The 16,991-nt window shown below is 35.6% G+C and overlaps 1 protein-coding gene across 1 annotated transcript in view; it reads left to right on the forward strand.

Moving 5' to 3' along the window:
• Nucleotides 1-326: 326 nt before the first annotated feature.
• Nucleotides 327-16,991, forward strand: part of PREX2 (phosphatidylinositol-3,4,5-trisphosphate dependent Rac exchange factor 2) — a 388,457-nt gene continuing 371,792 nt past the window's right edge. The window contains exon 1 of the mRNA XM_074278839.1: nt 327-596. Coding sequence (XP_074134940.1) covers nt 456-596 — 141 coding nt within the window. The 5' untranslated portion in view covers nt 327-455. The remainder of the gene's footprint in view (nt 597-16,991) is intronic.

A 16,991-nucleotide genomic window follows, 5' to 3' on the forward strand; every position in this document is an offset into this window, starting at 1 on the left:
AAAGGGTGAGTAGATACTCCAGTCCCAAGAATCCCTCTCCTCTGTATTGGGTGTTTTGTTTTTTTCTTTTCTTCTGTTTCCTCTGACTCTTTGGGACCTGTAGCTAAGATCTGCAGACAGGGAGGACTGGAGGGAGAACTGCAGGGAGGAAAGCACTGTGCGCGGAGAGGGAGGATCGTCTGCTGGGAGGACCGACGCGCTCCGCTCTAGTGTCTCAGTAGTTTGCCGGAGTCCAGATCCCGGCTTCCCCGCCCCTATTCCCTGCTCCTCCCCCACTATCCACCCCTCTCCCTTCTATCCCCTTTTCACCATGGAAAGTCTCCCGGGGGCCTTCTCGCACTAGTTGAAGAGATAAGCAACTTTGCTTTCTCGCGTGGGCCAAAGCAGGGCAGGGCAGGGAAGAGCAGAATCTGGCAAGGACGGTGCCAGGACCGGACCAGACCCACCACAGCACGATGACCGAAGAGAGCAAAGGGGAAGGCAAAGGAGAGAGCGGGAAAGACCTAGAGAAGCAGCTTCGCCTCCGAGTATGTGTCCTGAGCGAGCTCCTGAAGACCGAAAGGGACTATGTGGGGACGCTGGAGTTTCTGGTGTCGGTGAGTTTTCCAGGAGTGGGAGAGGCGGAGGAGATGGGAGGTAAGGGCCGGTGGCTTTATGCAGAAACGCTGCTGGAAAGGTTAGACCGGACTCCTCCACCCTTGGAAGCTGGGGAGAGATTTCCTTTTCAGGGGGCGATCTTACATCCCTATGCATTGGAGGAAGGAGGGAGAGACCTTGCAGAGGCATTGACTTGCGGAAAAACTCCTCTATCCTGAATCTCAGAGTTTAGGAATCACCTAAGCTGGGACAAAGATTTTTGAGACTTGGAAGCTCCCAGCTTTGCAAGTACCTTGAGGTTCTTTGGTTTGGCAACCTTAGATCCAAAAGGAGGAGGCACTTGATGATGGGAAAAAACCTCATTCCTTCCTCATTTTTCACCTTTCCTTTGTCCTTTTGCTTTCTTGCAGCAACACTAGATTTTTTTGGGGAAAAAAAATCATTTAAGTATTAATTTCCTTGCCCTCCTGGGATTTTCGCTTTAGGACTCTGATTTTGCGATCTAAAGCTGAGTGGTTCATTCAGGTACATTTGGTTAAACTCTGAATCTGCTGGGGTTTGAGTTCGTTATTTAGGTTACATGGCAGTGCAGTCCCTTTATTTATAATAATCCTTGAAACATAGGATTCTGGTAGGGGGTAACAGAAAGAGCAAAGAGGTTTTGATCTGCAGCAGCTGTTGGATATTAAAGCCACATGTGGTGCTCACACCCCTTCCTACAAGTCCCTTTTGCCCTTCTTTAAAACTTCTGTACTATATTGTGGGCTTGATATTCACTCTAAGCACGAGTGTGGTATAATAAAGCTCATGTCAAAAAAAAAAGTAAAACCCCCAAACTTATAAACTTTGAGATTTCTTATAAGATTTTACCTCAGAGTTTCAACTTTACTGAGAACAAACTTTGAAAAAGTTGTGTCAACTTTAATGCCAGGAATTACATTTTGAGAAGCTGTTTAAGTTCCTTTCATTCATGAAAAAGAACTTAAACAACTTCTCAAAATGTAGTTCCATTTTCTGATGTAAGTACAAAGAATATGGACAACTGTACCTTATTTTCCTATTTGCTTTGGGAGAACATCATTTCAGGAGTTTAAGTGACTTAGCTATAAACAGTTCAGTTCATCTACTTAACTTTGTATGAAGCCTGATTGTTATTAGGGCTCTGACTTTCTTCTCTCTCTACCCACCCTCTTTCATCCCCCTTTGTCTGGAGGGAAGTGCTTCAAACACCAAACTTCCTGCTCAACTTTCTGAGATTTGTATACTTTCAGCATATGATCATGGAAGAAGAAAATCTTTGACTCTGGCAAAAATGTACCTTAAATTTAAGGAAGATGCACCAATTGGCTTTGGTAGACTAAGCAATTTAAAGCCAAGTCAGCTAAATTGAAATGCATTTTTGGTAAATTTGAAAACTTTTAGTCTCAAATTTGGCTTCTCTCAAAACTTTTTTTTTTTTAAATTCTGTCAACAAAAGTCTTTCAGTTTTGTAAGAACTAGTTACTTTAGTGTGGTTTTTAGGGGGGAAAAAGGACTGGTCAGAGTGCTGATTTTGCAGAAATAGCCACCAATAGATAGATAGAGAAGGTAAATTTCTACAAACAACACTGTCATATGGTGACTTTTCCATTTAAGCTTATTTCCTTATTTATCTTAATAGGAAACCAATCTTGCTGATTTAAGATTAAAGTTAAAAAGGAAAAGTGATATGGTTAATTTTTAATTTTTGGAAGATCCTCCCTCCCCTCATATCATTTTTCACCTCATCAAGAAATTATAGATCCTTCTGCTTTTTCTATTTTCACTGGACTATTTTCTACATAAAAACATGGATATCTACAACTTTGGATCATAGTTTTAGAATTGGAAGAGACATTAAGATCATCAAGTCCTGCCTCCTCATTTTATAAATGTCTAAAAGAAGTATAGGTGTATGCCCAAGATAACCCTGGCAGCTAAAGGCAGAGCTGGGACTCACACTCAGGTTCTCTGCCCCCAAATTCTTTGCTTTTTTCTCTGTCTCATGATAACAACATATTATGGCTTATTTTCACATCATATCTTTCCATCATTCAAGATCCATTCTTAAATAGGAAAACAAAAAACATAAATTTGTGGGAAAATTATAATGTATTCAAAATGAAATTAATTTGGGGTTGAATGTATTTGAAAGTCAAATGACTGTCAATTTTGTGTTAATTTTTTATGTTCAGAGGAAAAAGCTGCTTAAATCTTTTTGTACTGACAAAGATAGAATTTGTTTACCAACATAGATACTTGTATACATGCATACATACATACATACACATGACAACAATAACAATAGCTTAACTATATAAAACATTGTAAAAGATTTACCCGAGAAAAAAGATGAATAAGAAATTGATAGTTAAGTAGAAGAGATAATACAGTGACAAATTCATATACTGTACTTTATTTTAGACTGGTTGTTTCATTGGTTTGAGGAACTCTTGTTGCAAAAACTATTCAACAATGCAGATCAAAATATTACTCTATAGCTTATAATCTTAAAGTATGGTCTGAGACACCTCAGTGTCTCAGTATCCCCTCAGGGTTGAGATTTAAATAATCATAGACATACACAGACATAGGTATATATGTCAAAGGTGGGACTTGAACCCAGGACTTCCTGATTCTAAGGCTGGATCTCTGTTCACCTCACTTCATAAGTGTAGGTTTGATTTTGTCTATTTCTTCCTATTGGATATTCTTCCTTCCCTGGGCTTCTGTGGAATTCTTTTTGTTTTCATTTTTCCTAAATCCCAAAGGTTCTGTTTTTTCCTTTATCACCCTTCTCTTACCTTCTAAGAATGGAGTGTTGATCAAGACCCTCAGGCTTCATCTCTCTTTATATTATCTTCCTTTGTGAGCCTTTACAAATGGTGGTACACTTATCTCAACTATGCATATAACTCCTAAATCTTTATGTCCAGTTCCATTTGATCCCTTAAAAAGTGGTGTTGCCTATCAAACTGCTTCCTGGACTATGCTACCAAGAAATACCACTGGTATCTGAAACTCAATGTGTATAAAAGTCCCTTTGTCCCATTCCTTCTTAACCCAATTTCTTTATTACTTTTGTCAAGCAGGGGTTCTCAAACTACGGCCCTCGGGCCATATGTGGCCCACATTTATGTGGCCCGTTGGGTTATGGCAAATGGGCTGAGGAGTGGAGACTATAGTCCGGCCCTCTCATTGTCTGAGGGACAGTGAACTGGCCCCCTATTTAAAAAGTTTGAGGACCACTGCGATTGTTACAATAGACTTGCAGTCATCTAGACTCAAAACCTTGTAGTCATTTTTGACTTTTTACTTTATTTTATACCTTTCTCTCATGCGATCTATTGCCAAGTCCCATTGTTTCTACTTCCATAATATCTTATGCATATGTCTATTCTCTCCAATTCACATTCTTACCACCGAAGTTCAGATTCTCTTTACTGTTCTTTTATTATAGCTTTCTTAGTGGGCTCTCTCTCTCTCTCTCTCTCTCTCTCTCTCTCTCTCTCTCTCTCTCTCTCTCTCTCTCTCTCTCTCTCTCTCTCAGTTCTCTTTTTACTTATCTGCAAAAATAATCTTCTAAATACAATCACATAATTTCCTTGCTCAAAAGCTGTCTATTGGCTTTGATATCAAAATCAAATTTCTTAGCTTGACATTAAGGTCCTCTAACGTTTGTATTCAACCTACCTTTATATCTTCATTCACATTATTCTTTCACATACTGTACTTTTCAGCCTACCTGACCTATTAACTATTCCTTAATTTCAAATTATCCCCACCCACCTCCAAAGTTTCATAGATCATCTAAATATCTGGGAATGCACTCTTTTTCCCTTGTCTTTCAGAATCCTTCTCCTCAAGGTGTAATTCAGGTGCTTGCTTCAGCATAATCCAAAACTGTCAACAGAAAGCGTTGCTCTACCTCTTCAAATTTTTCCCAGTAATCTTGACCTCTATGTCTCCTTTTCTCTTATAACACTAGTCTTGTATTACAATTATTATTTTGATTATTTATATGTATTTAACACCTAAATTTATCAAAGCCTTTCTTTTCCTCAGAGCAAAATTTGTATATATCATATAATAATATCCATGCTCATTAGATTGGAAGCTCTTTGAAGATAGAGATGGTCTTTTTTTCTGTACCTGTGTTGATAGCACTTAATACATGTTTATTGAATTGCTGAATAAAATAATTACCAAATTATTATGAAGTATGAGAAAGAAATATCATTTCCATCTGGGCTAATTAGTGAAGACTTCCTGGAGGAGATGGAATTTGAACTTTTCTGAAATAGGTAGGATTTCAGTTGGTCACAATAAGTTGGGAGAACATTTAAAGAAAAGTAAAGTAAAATGTGTGAGCAAAGGGGGAGGGGTTAGGTGGAGTAGAGTAGAGAAGCTTGGAGCTTATAGTACATGGACCATTAAAAAGTTCTGAGCAGTAAAATGGCAAATCAGATTTGCTCATAAAGAAAGATTAATTAGGCATGGGCCTTGTTAGGAGATTATTATAGTAGTATAGGAAAGAGGAAATAGGTTGTGAACTATAGTGCTAGTGGGAGTAGGAAGGGGATGATATATAAATTAAATATTATATAGAATTCACAGGGTAATGAATTGGAAGAGGTAAGAAAGAAAAAATAGATGCAAGCATAATGAATTCATTAGTTCATTTTTAATAGCAATGTATATCTACCACGGTTAGTGTGTCGTGTAAACTACTGGGGATACAAAGATTTTAAAATGACACACTTTGTCTTCATTTAGTCCAAACCAGTCCACAATTGAGAATCCTAGGAAAAACCTTATTCCTATTCTAGTTCTTTTCAATGAAATGTTCATTTTAATAAAATTATTTCTGTGCTTAACTTCCCTCATCTATTAAAGTCAAAACTAGCCTTTCTGTACCCTAAAGACAGAGCCTCAGTGTATTTTGGCTCTATGATTTAGGCAGTTACTACATTCTAAGTTATTTTTCTTCATTACCTAACAAGTCAGTTGGAGTTCCTCTATTTCTGTCATAAATATTATAGCTTCCTCTTGTCTTAACAAATTCTTAGCTCTTTTTACATTATTGTAGGATCACAATATTTCCTTGAAGTCTAACTGGAAAAGTTTTGAATGTTCCCCCAGTGTTTAGAGCTTTGAGAACATAAGGGTGCTAAAGGGACAGCTATGAAAATGAAATTATCTATTCTGTGTTGTGTATGTGTTTCAAAGCAGGTTTCTCAGGCTGTGAGTACCTAATAAAATTTATTGGTTGAATGGATTTGGGGTTGGTATCCTGGCTCTCTTCCTCAATTTGTTTTTATTTCTACTGGGAATTAATTGAAAACATTGTTACAATTGTAAAATGATCCAAAATGCTAAACCAAAATAGGATACTGTCCTTGAGAAAGATGGAAACTTAAAAAAAAATTTTAAAAGGCTTGAGTAAAATCTACCCAAAACCTGGATAGCCAGCCCGTTTTGCTATGCATTTTATATCCTATATTGAAATCTATCTGTAATTTAATGTAAGAAAATTTTCTTGTTTGTGAATCAGTCTCCTTGCCTCAGATTTCTCTTTTCCATTAAATAAGTGATTTTCTTAAAAGGTAGGTATCATCATGTCACTTTTCCCACACTATTCAATAAACTACAATGGCTTCATAATGTTGCTTGGGTCAAAAAGAAAATCTTCTGTTTGACTTTTAAAATCCTTTATAATTTGATTCTTTATTATTTCTTCAGTCTTCCTACATCTTCTTCCTCTATACATTCCTCTATACATGAACAAGTGACCCCAGCCAGAGAAATCCCAGAATTCTCTCCCTCCTAATCCATCCTTCCAAGGTTCCACGATTTCTTTCAAGCCTTAGCTAAAGTTCTATGCTTGGAAAGAAGTCTTTTCTAGATCACTTTAATTATACTGCCTTTCCACTATTGATTATCTCTAATTTATCTTGTTGGTTTTTTTTTTTTCATAGTTTTTTGCATGCTGTGTTCTTCATAAGATTGTGAGCCCCTCAAAGAAAGAGAATAAGTTTTGACTTTTTTTTCTATTCACAGCACCTAAAATAGTGTCTGGCATATATTAGGTACTTAATAAACGCTTATTGAGTTTACTTGACCATCATTTTACTATGTCAGTAGAGAACAAGGCTTTATTATTTGGAGACTAAAAGAGTTAATAATATCATTAGAAACTTGAATTTTAGGTTCAAGCAACGCATTTCCTAATTATTAAATGCACTAGGATAGCCTCTTATTAAGCCTGTTCTAATACCTTTTGGGTTATACTCAGTTGATGATTTTTTAAAAACATCATATTCCTGCTATAAAATTATTAAATTTTTAAAGTTCCCCAGGAGTGGCCCAAATAATTTAGAATGCATATTTTATATTTTAGTTTTAATTGGTGACTCTTGTGATTGTTTATCTTATGCCTTTAACCCCTTCATGATCTGTTTGTGTAGAGCAAAGATTCTTTGACTCTGCCCTATTTTTGAGAACAATCTTATGGTAGAAATTTGACATGCAGTGGTGTGGACTGGGAAATACTCCAAATTTAGAAGCACAAAATTTCCATTTTATCTGTCTTTTAGTTGGCAGAAATTTTTTTTAATTTTTTTATTATTTTATATATATATATTTATAATATTATCCCTTGTATTCATTTTTCCAAATTATCCCCCCCCTCTACTTCTTCCCCCTGATGACAGGCAATCCCATACATTTTACATGTGTTACAATATAACCTAGATACAATACATGTGTGTAAATACCATTTTCTTGTTGCACAATAAGCATTAGATTCCGAAGGTACAAGTAACCTGGGTAGACAGACATTAGTGCTAACAATTTACATTCACTTCCCAGTGTTCCTTCTCTGGGTGTAGCTACCTCTGTCCATCATTGATCAACTGGAAGTGAGTTAGATCTTCTTTATGTTGAAGATTTCTACTTCCATCAGAATACATCCTCATACAGTATTGTTGTTGAAGTGTATAGTGATCTTCTGGTTCTGCTCATTTCACTCAGCATCAGTTGATGTAAGTCTCTCCAAGCCTCTCTGTATTCCTCCTGCTGGTCATTTCTTACAGAGCAATAATATTCCATAACCTTCATATACCATAATTTACCCAACCATTCTCCAACTGATGGACATCCATTCATCTTCCAGTTTCTAGCTACAACAAAAAGAGCAGTTGGCAGAAGTTTTAAAAAATTATATCAGGAATATTAGAATTTACTCAATAATACATCTAAATAGGTAATAAACAAAGATGTAAACATTCTCCTAAGCCAGTTCTTGAGATGTTGAATTCTTGTCCCTACTACAGCATTATTGTAACAGGTTGAAAATGTATATTGGATGTCTTAGGCAAGTCTCATGATCCATATTTCTTAAGTTTTAGGTTGTTAGATCTTTATCCCCATTGGAATGGTGCTCATGAATGCTGGTAATTAAGGCCATTTAACAGTCTGGGATGGGTACTAAACTTGGGGATAAAAGACTTGGTTCAAACTGTGATTTGGGGTAACTGGTACTTTGTTCTGGGGTCAGGCTAAAAAAAATTAACCAAAGCCAGTAAATCCATGAAATACATGCCCAAGGTCAGAGGAAGGTCAGCAGAAGAGACTCAGATAACAGCCTTGAAGATAGTTTTCCTGAGACCAAACCTCTACTCAGGATAACATCCCTTTATAATGGCAATTTCTCATCCTTGTCCAATTGTATCTTAATTCCTTTGGGTTTATGGATAGATAGAAAAAAAATTTTAAGAAAAAGAATGGAATCATAGGTTTGTTTGCCATTAAGTTGATTTCTTCTTTCTTCTCCTTTCTCTTTCCCTCTCCTCTCAATGAATTCAGTAGGCATTTCTGAAACAGCTGCAGTAGAGACATTAGTATAGATTGGAAATGTTGCTTAATTTTTATAGTCAAAGAACCTGGACTCAAATTCTGATTCTGCAACTTACTATGAACCTGTGAAAATTTCTGCCAATGGATTGTCTCTTCACATCATTGTCTGATATCTCCAGTAAGAGAAGTGACAGTGCAATATTCACATATGATATTCTTTGTCTTAACTCATTATCTTAAGATATAGTGTAGACATTTAAAAATTCAAAAAGTGAAATAGCCTCTTCTGAGAATTCTATTCCAATATATTATTTAATGATAATAACATCCAGTCATCATGTACTGCTTTGATGTTTGTAAATTGCTTATTTGATTAAATTTTATTAAAATATTAGCTTATTTGATCCTCATAACAACACTGAGAAATTAGTGATTTTATTACTCCCATTTTATAGATGTTGAAAGTGAGGCAATGGTTAATTGATTTGCCAGTCAGTGTCTGGGGTTGGATTTTAATTTGAATCTTTCTGACTGTAGGTTCAAGAGTATAGTATTGAGTACTGTACTATTCATCTTTCTGCCTTGATTATAATACCAAAGAATAATGCCACACTTTTTGAGCATAATGTGAAACTCCTAAATTGTCCTTTTGTGATTGATACTGCATCTGTTTTATAGTCTATACAATTTTTCATCAAAATAGACCTTAAAATTAATTCTGATTTACCTGTTACCTGAGTAAACTTTACTGTGCTGCATTGGAAATAGCATGCAACTTGGAATTAAAGGACCTGGGTTTGCCTGTCAGCTCTGCTATTTTTAACCTTTGTGACTTTCAACAAAATACTTAATATTTCAGGGTCATTTGACTAAACTATAATCTTAGTGGTTGTTGTTTTTCTAATGACTCCATTCTCTTCCTTCCTGTCTGATCATTCTTTCTGTTTCTTTAGCTGGATCTTCATTCAAGTCATACCCCAAAACCATGGGTATCTTCCAAGCCTCTCTCTTGAACTCTCTTACCTTCTCCTTCTATACTATTTCACTTTATGATTTCATTAGCTCCCATGGTTTCAACTATTATTTCCAAGGAGTTGATTTTCAGAATTATTGGTTTAGCCTTAGAATTTCTCCTGACTTCCAGTGCCATATCTCCAATTGCCTCTTAGACATATTAAACTATTTGAAAAGCAACCTGTTGAAAATTAAACCCTTTTCTTTTCCCTTAAATATTCTTTTCTTCTTAACCCTGCTATTATTGTGGAGTGTAATGATTCATTAGTACCCTGGATATCTTAGAATCAGCTGGAGTCAGTATAAGCAAAAATCTTTATTCTTGGTCTTTTGGGGGTCGTCCTCAGGAGATTACATATAGGAACCTCCACGCCTCCTTTCTTTCTCTCCACCGACAAAGAATGATCCCACTAGTCCTACTCCATCCTTTAATCTCTCTCCCCCTTCTCTGTCCACACCCACCAATGGAGCCAGCACAGAATAGTTGGTCAGGGTCATCTTCCAAGCATATGTTAATAGAGTATGGTCCAATTGATAATTAGCCTCAAGTGCTTGGTTGGATTCAGTGCAACTCAGATTTTCAGCCCTTTACAATGGAGAATACCTCCTTCCTCCCAGACTCCCATGTTCAAAATCTAGGACTCTTATCAATATCTTATTCTACTCAATTTTCAAAATATTTCCAAAGCCTGCCTTGATAACTTTTAAAATATTTTCCTTTATAACGTATCTCATATAAATCCCCTTTTCTCCTCTGTCACAACCCCCATCATAATTCAGGCCCTTATCACATAATTTCATAATCACATAATATCATAATAATTTATAATATTGCTCTAGTCAGCTGATTAGTCTCCCTGGTTCAAGACTCTCCTTGCTCCTGTCCATCTTCCATTTAACCATCAAATTTTTTGTCCTAAAGTACATGTTTGACAATGTCCCCCCTTCAACTCTCATGCCTATCCCCCAATCAATCAACTCCAGTGTTTCCCTACTGCCTTCTTTTTGACTTTTAAAGATCTTCATAACCTAGCCATTTTCTGCCTTTCCAGTTTTGTTACAGGTCATATCACATCTTCGATCCTCCATTCCACTACTCTGCAGTCCAGTGACACTGGCCTTTATTCTTTTTGATTATCTCTAATTTATCTTGCATATATTTTGTTTACAAATAATTGTTTGCATGTCCTCTTTCTTATTAGGCTGTGAGCTCCTTGTAAAGAAGGATTTTTTTTTAACTTTGTACTCCTGACACTTAGCCAAATGTTTGAGACATAATAGGGGCTTGATAAATACTTGTTGACATGTCTTGATTGACTTGACAAATCTAGCTCCACATATTTTACATCTAGCCATTATCTATTTCAAATCATTACTTTAACTGAGGCCCTTATTATCAGGAGTCCCAGAGTACTGTAAATACTATCCTTACATATCTTCTCATTTCAGCTCTCTATTTTTCTTCCTTCATGATAATGCCACTTATTTTCCAGTCTTATCTTTCTCTCTCCTCTCTCTCTCTCTCTCTCTCTCTCTCTCTCTCTCTCTCTCTCTCTCTCTCTCTCTCTCTCTCTCTCTCTCTCTTTTAATTCTTGATGGGTGATATGTTGTAGTAGAATCAGGTCCATCTCCCTGGGGACATACACTGACTTTCATGCCTCCATGACTTTGTTCCAATATCCCTTATACTTGGAATAATCTGTCTTTTACTGTTTTATTTGTCTACCTCCTTTCCTTTAAAAATTCACTTCATCATATGGGGCAAGTTAAGAAAATGAAAACTTTTTTTTTCCATCTTTGCTTTTTCTGAGGCAAATTGCCCTAAAACCAAGAATGCTTTGTATCAATCAATTTGACAAGTTGAGCAAGAGGAAATAATTATAAAGCAAGTGTTTTTTTAAACATGAATCATACCACTTATAGTTTTATCAACTGAATTATAAAGCCTAGAACTGTTAAAAGCATCAAATGGTATTTGCTACGTGCACAAGAGTATATGGTAACTGCATCTGTTTATTTGTTTTATAAATGCATCTACAAAACAGAGATGGATTGTCTTTGGAAGAAGTTTGTTCCTAGCTAGGGAAATCAGGGGAGACTTCCTTTCTTAATTTGCCCCATATGATGAAGTCTTCAAAGTTAGGTGTTGTTGCAGAGGAATTGATGAAAATTAATCACTTAAGTAAGCAAGAAGACTCTGATTATTGAGATAAGTTTAGTACCATGGTCTCACCCTTTAAGAGAGATTGTCCAGTCTGAAATCCAAGTTATCTCAAACCCTGAGGACCAACTCTTTACAGAGGTCTCAAGCAGTCTCACCTTACCATACCCTGTCAGGAATCCCAGTCATATCCCTGAGGTTAAATTTTCCCTTTAAAATCCACTTATGGGTTATCTCAAGGCTGCGGCTTTCTTTGGGTCAGCCCTCCGTGGCACTCTGCCTCCTGGTGTCTTTCTCCCTTACCTACCCACCCATGCCATCTGGTATTTCCCCTAATACCACTATGCTTCCCAATCCCAGTTCTCCTTCCTACAGTTAACTTTTTTAGGGTGCTAAATTCCTTTCAGGATTTAGCCTGCCAGCTAAAGGTTTGCTCCAACCTCATGCAATGGCCCCTTTCTATTGGGTAATTGTAAGCTCCACTGAGGAACTTGTCTTTCATATACTCTCCCACTGTATTTCATATTTACCATTTTTGGTGTCTGTTGTATTCCTTCCATTTTTCTGTACTCTATTCCCCCCCTAATTTTACCCTTTTGTCAAATAGAATGATCACTATGAATTCTTCTCATGACTGAACTCCAACCTTTGGGGTAAGCCATCATTTGTTGACAAATCACTTCACAATACTGAAACTAAATCTTTTAAATTCTGTCACTTCTTGTTATTATTATTATTCCATCTCCTAACCCCCAACTCTTTAATTTTTGTACTTCTGGATTTATACGGGACTTAAATAGTATAATCTCTAAGAGCATTTATTATATATCCTTTTGACAAATGAAAAATCCAAAAGACTGAGTTTTGGGGTGATTAATGATTAACTAATTAGGCTAGCTAATAATCAATAAAATGATGGTCATTGGCTTCTCTTGGCAACCAAAGACAAAAGATATGGAAAATCTGAAAGGTTTAAATAATCTTTGAGAGGGAATTCTCTCAACAACCAAAAATCAGCCCTTACTGGTGGATATTTAAATGAAAAGTTGGAATAGAAGTTTTCAATTCCTCCTGCAGAAAATGTGGCTTGATCATGAGGCTGAAATGCTTTCAGCAATCTGCATTAGAATCTGTTTTCACCCAGACTACTTTGGTAGTACTCTCCATAGCTGGATCACTCTAAACTCTAGTGGGGGGAAACTGGGATTCATATCCTTAGGGCAAGAACTCATCTAAACTGGATTCTAGAACTAAACTCTACTAGTTGGGCTGGATCTTGGAGAGAATGAAGAGCATCTACCTTGAAGGCTAGGACAATTCATCAATTAGCCATGTTCTTTAGAATATCTAACTCTAATATGACTTTCCTGAATTGAGGAAATAAAGGAAATAGATCCCAAAATAATAATTAGTTGTTAATATAATAGTAATTTCACTTACCATTCAATAAAGGCAATATTCATTCTTCCATTTGTATGCATATGTGACTTCTAATTCATTATATTTTTGCCTATTCTATGTATACTAAGTCTAATATATCATAAAGAGCCTTTATGTTTCCTCTTTAGTATAGGATATATATTCACCATTTAAAGTTAAGTATACTTCAAAGGTTAATTTGGAAGATATATGTAAAAATTAATCATATTAGGTTAAATTTAGAATACTGAAGGAAACTATATATAGTTATGTTAATCTGTAAATTAGTTAACAATTTCAAAATATTTGAAAGTTTAGTATTTTTTGAGGTTGTCTAATATAGTAATGTCTATTACACTGGACTTTACAATTTTGTATTTGTTCCTTGAATCATCTATTTTAGTTGTATCATGGCCAATTAGAATGGCTTAATAGCTGCTAACACATTGTTAGTGATTGTGCAAGAAGTGTTGATATTTGCCTATGTTATTTTGTTGCTTAGTGCATCAATTTAGCCTTGTTTTGCTGCTCCCTTGGAGTTCTTATTTTTTCCTGTTTGAAGTCAGTCTCTGGGGGAGGAGCATAAGCAATAGCTTGAGAATCTAAGATCTGTTCACTTATTCAATGTTTTCATGGTAGTACAAAGTAGGGATCACAGCACTACTTTATACAAAGTATTCATTCTTTATGTGGATATTTAAGAAGAAATGTAGCATAGATATTTAAAATTGAAATCATGAAATAGCCCTTATGTAGTGAAATTGTTGAAAATAGTAATTCATACATCTTAGAGTTTTGTCTCTATATCCTGCAAAAATGCCAATTAACCCTATAGTGACAATTAACATGAACAGCAGATATAAATTTAGAAGTACTTGGCTCAGGCACCAATCTACAAAATCAGTCCTATCATGTTTTTTTTTGGTATTTAGTTCCACTACCAAGATCTCCCATTAGTTTGCATCATTTTCTTCAAAGTGCTTTACTCCCCCAGGGAAGAAGTACAAAACACGTTGTTCTTCTGCAGTTACTACTGCCTCCAGCCTTGGACAGATTTGGTAAAGAAAGATGTAACGTTGTTTAAGTAGCATGCCATTGCAGCATGGCATATAAGATTTGGTTTTGGGAGAGACCAGGCTTTGAATCTTAGTTCTGATACTCACTAGCTATGTGACAGGGAGTTAATTACTTAACCTAAGCCTTATTTTCCAAATCTATGAAGTGGGCTTAATGATACCCATAGCCATGGAAGGCAGCATGGTAGATAGTTTGATCCTAGGACTTGGAGTTAGGAATCTTTTCTTTGAATAATATGTCAGACCCTTACTAGCTATGTAAAAAGGGACAAGTTACTTAAACTGTCTCTGTTTTCTCACCCATAAAAGGGGGATAATAAAAGCACCTATTTGACAAGTTTGGCAAAGATAAGATATATAGTACTTTGCCAACTTTAAAATACTCTGTATATATGCTAGCTATGTATGTAGGGAGTTTCTGTGAGGAAACCATGTGTGTACCTTAATCTGCTGCATGAATATGTGCGACATTTTTATGGATGAAAATTAATAGATAAAAGGTATACTGTAACATAAAGCTATTGTTCCTGACTTTATATTCCAGGGAAAGGAACTTAAATAACCAACAAGAGATAAGCAGATGGATTCCTTTGATAATAATAATAGCATTTATATAGTATATGGTGTTTACATATACTATGTGCCAAACATTATGCTAAGCATTTACCAATATCTCATTTTATCTTCACAATAATCCTGAGAGGTAGGTATTATGATTATCCCCATTTTATAGTTGAGGAAATGGAGCTTAAGTAATTTGCCCAGAGCCACCTGTTTGGGGTCTGAGGCTGGATCCAGGCCCAGCATTCTATCTGCTTTGGCAACTAACTGCAAGGGAGATATTTTATTGAATATTTCTAACATTCATTTTGTAAGGATGGTGGTCTTTGCTTTTGTCTAAGGATCACATTTAAAACCCTTCACAGTCTGTCTCCAACCTATTCTAAGCTTATTATACATAGTATTTCTATTTTATGCCCTCTACATTCCAACCAAATTGACTTACATGCTGTTCTCTAAATTCAGTAGGCCATCTCCCATTTTAATACCTTTGCAGAGACTGTCCTCCATGTCTGGAAAGCATTCTATCCTCACCTCCATTTTTTAGAATCTCTGGGTTCTTTTTTAGATTCAATTCCATTGTCACCTCTTATGGGAAACCTTTCCTGATCTCTTTATTCATCAGGATTCTCCACTTCCTCAAATCATTTTGTATATACTCTTCTGTTGACTGTCTTCTATATCTCACTCACCCCCTCATTGTAAATTTCTTGAGGGCAAGGGTTATTTTCATTTTTTCCTTGTATTACCAGAATCTAGCATAGTGCCTGATGTATAGAAGATATTTAATAAATACTTGTTGAATTGGATCCTCTCAGCTTATCAGTAATGTATTGTCTGTGGGCAGAGTATTGTTCTATTACTTTAATCATGTTCTTAAAAATAATATATTTTGCTTTTCATCCTTTATTGCCCACTAGGATAATAAGATACTTGTTTATAATAAATTGGCCATTGTACCTATATAGTGTAACTTAAGTATATATAATTGTCATAAATCATCCCTTTGAAAATTTGAATTTGATGAATCGGTCCATTATTGGATTTGTCTGGGTCTGGATAAGTTTGAATGTCATATTTTTCTTTTTCATGAATAAGCACATGTTCATTTTATCTTTTTCTATTTATAATTCTGTATAAATCATATTGTCTTTGAGTCTTTTTAGTTTGTTGCATTCTAATTTTAAGCTTATTCTCATCTGCAAAGATACTTTTTACTTTAACTAAACACCTTGTTCTGAGTTTGTATAAAGTATAATATTTGAAAAAGCTAGAATATTTCCTTGTTTTGTTTTGTTGCTTGCTTGTAATACATTTCTATATAATGTTGTGCATTTTGATATGACTCTAATCATACGTGGGTCTGATGTCCTTATACAGCTGATACCTAGTAAACAGCAGTGATTCCTAGTCTCTTTTATGTCAGAGAACTATGTCTGTTGTACAATATGTCAGAGAACAACTTGTCTGTAGTAAAGTTTGTTTGCTATTTTTATGCCTATTTCCTCAATCTTTTGAGCTCTTCAAGTTCATCTCATAGCTTTTTATAATTCAGAAAAATCAACTTTATGACATTTGTCAAATAACAGATTTGATATGATTTTATAATATCTTGAGACCCCCCCCTGGTTAGGGGCGATGGAATTCCAGATGAGCTATTTAAAATTCTAAAAGATGATGCTGTTAAAATGTTACACTCAGTATGCCATCAAATTTGGAAAACTCACCATTGGCCACTGAATTGGAAAAGATCATTTTATGATCCCAGTCTTAAGGAAGGGCAACATCAAAGAATGTTCAAATTATTGAACAATTGTGCTCATCTCACATGTCAGTAAGCCTGTGCTTAAGATTCTGCAGGCTATGCTTTGGCAGTGTGTAAATTGAAAATTGCCAGAAGAGCAGAATGGTTTTCAAAGAGGCACAAAAACTAGAGACCAAATTGGCAGCATTTGCTAAACTATATAGAAAGCAAGGGAGTTCCAGAAAAAATCTACTTCTGCTTCATTGACTACATATACTAAAACCTTTGACTGTGTGGATCACAACAAAATGTAGCAAGTCCTCAAAGAGAGGGGAGAATCAGATTATTTTTCTTGTCTCCCAAGGAATCCTTATGCAGGTTAAGCTATAAGTTAGAACTGAACATGTAAGTAATGACTGGGTTAAGATTGAAAAAGGAGTATGACAAGGTTGTGTATTGTCATTTTATTTACCTTCATGTGAAATACCAGGCTGGTTGGATCAAAAGCCAGAATTAAGTTTACCAAGAGAAATAGCAATAATTT

This window comes from Sminthopsis crassicaudata, chromosome 1, assembly GCF_048593235.1.
Source record: "Sminthopsis crassicaudata isolate SCR6 chromosome 1, ASM4859323v1, whole genome shotgun sequence".
In the NCBI taxonomy this organism is placed as follows: domain Eukaryota; kingdom Metazoa; phylum Chordata; class Mammalia; order Dasyuromorphia; family Dasyuridae; genus Sminthopsis; species Sminthopsis crassicaudata.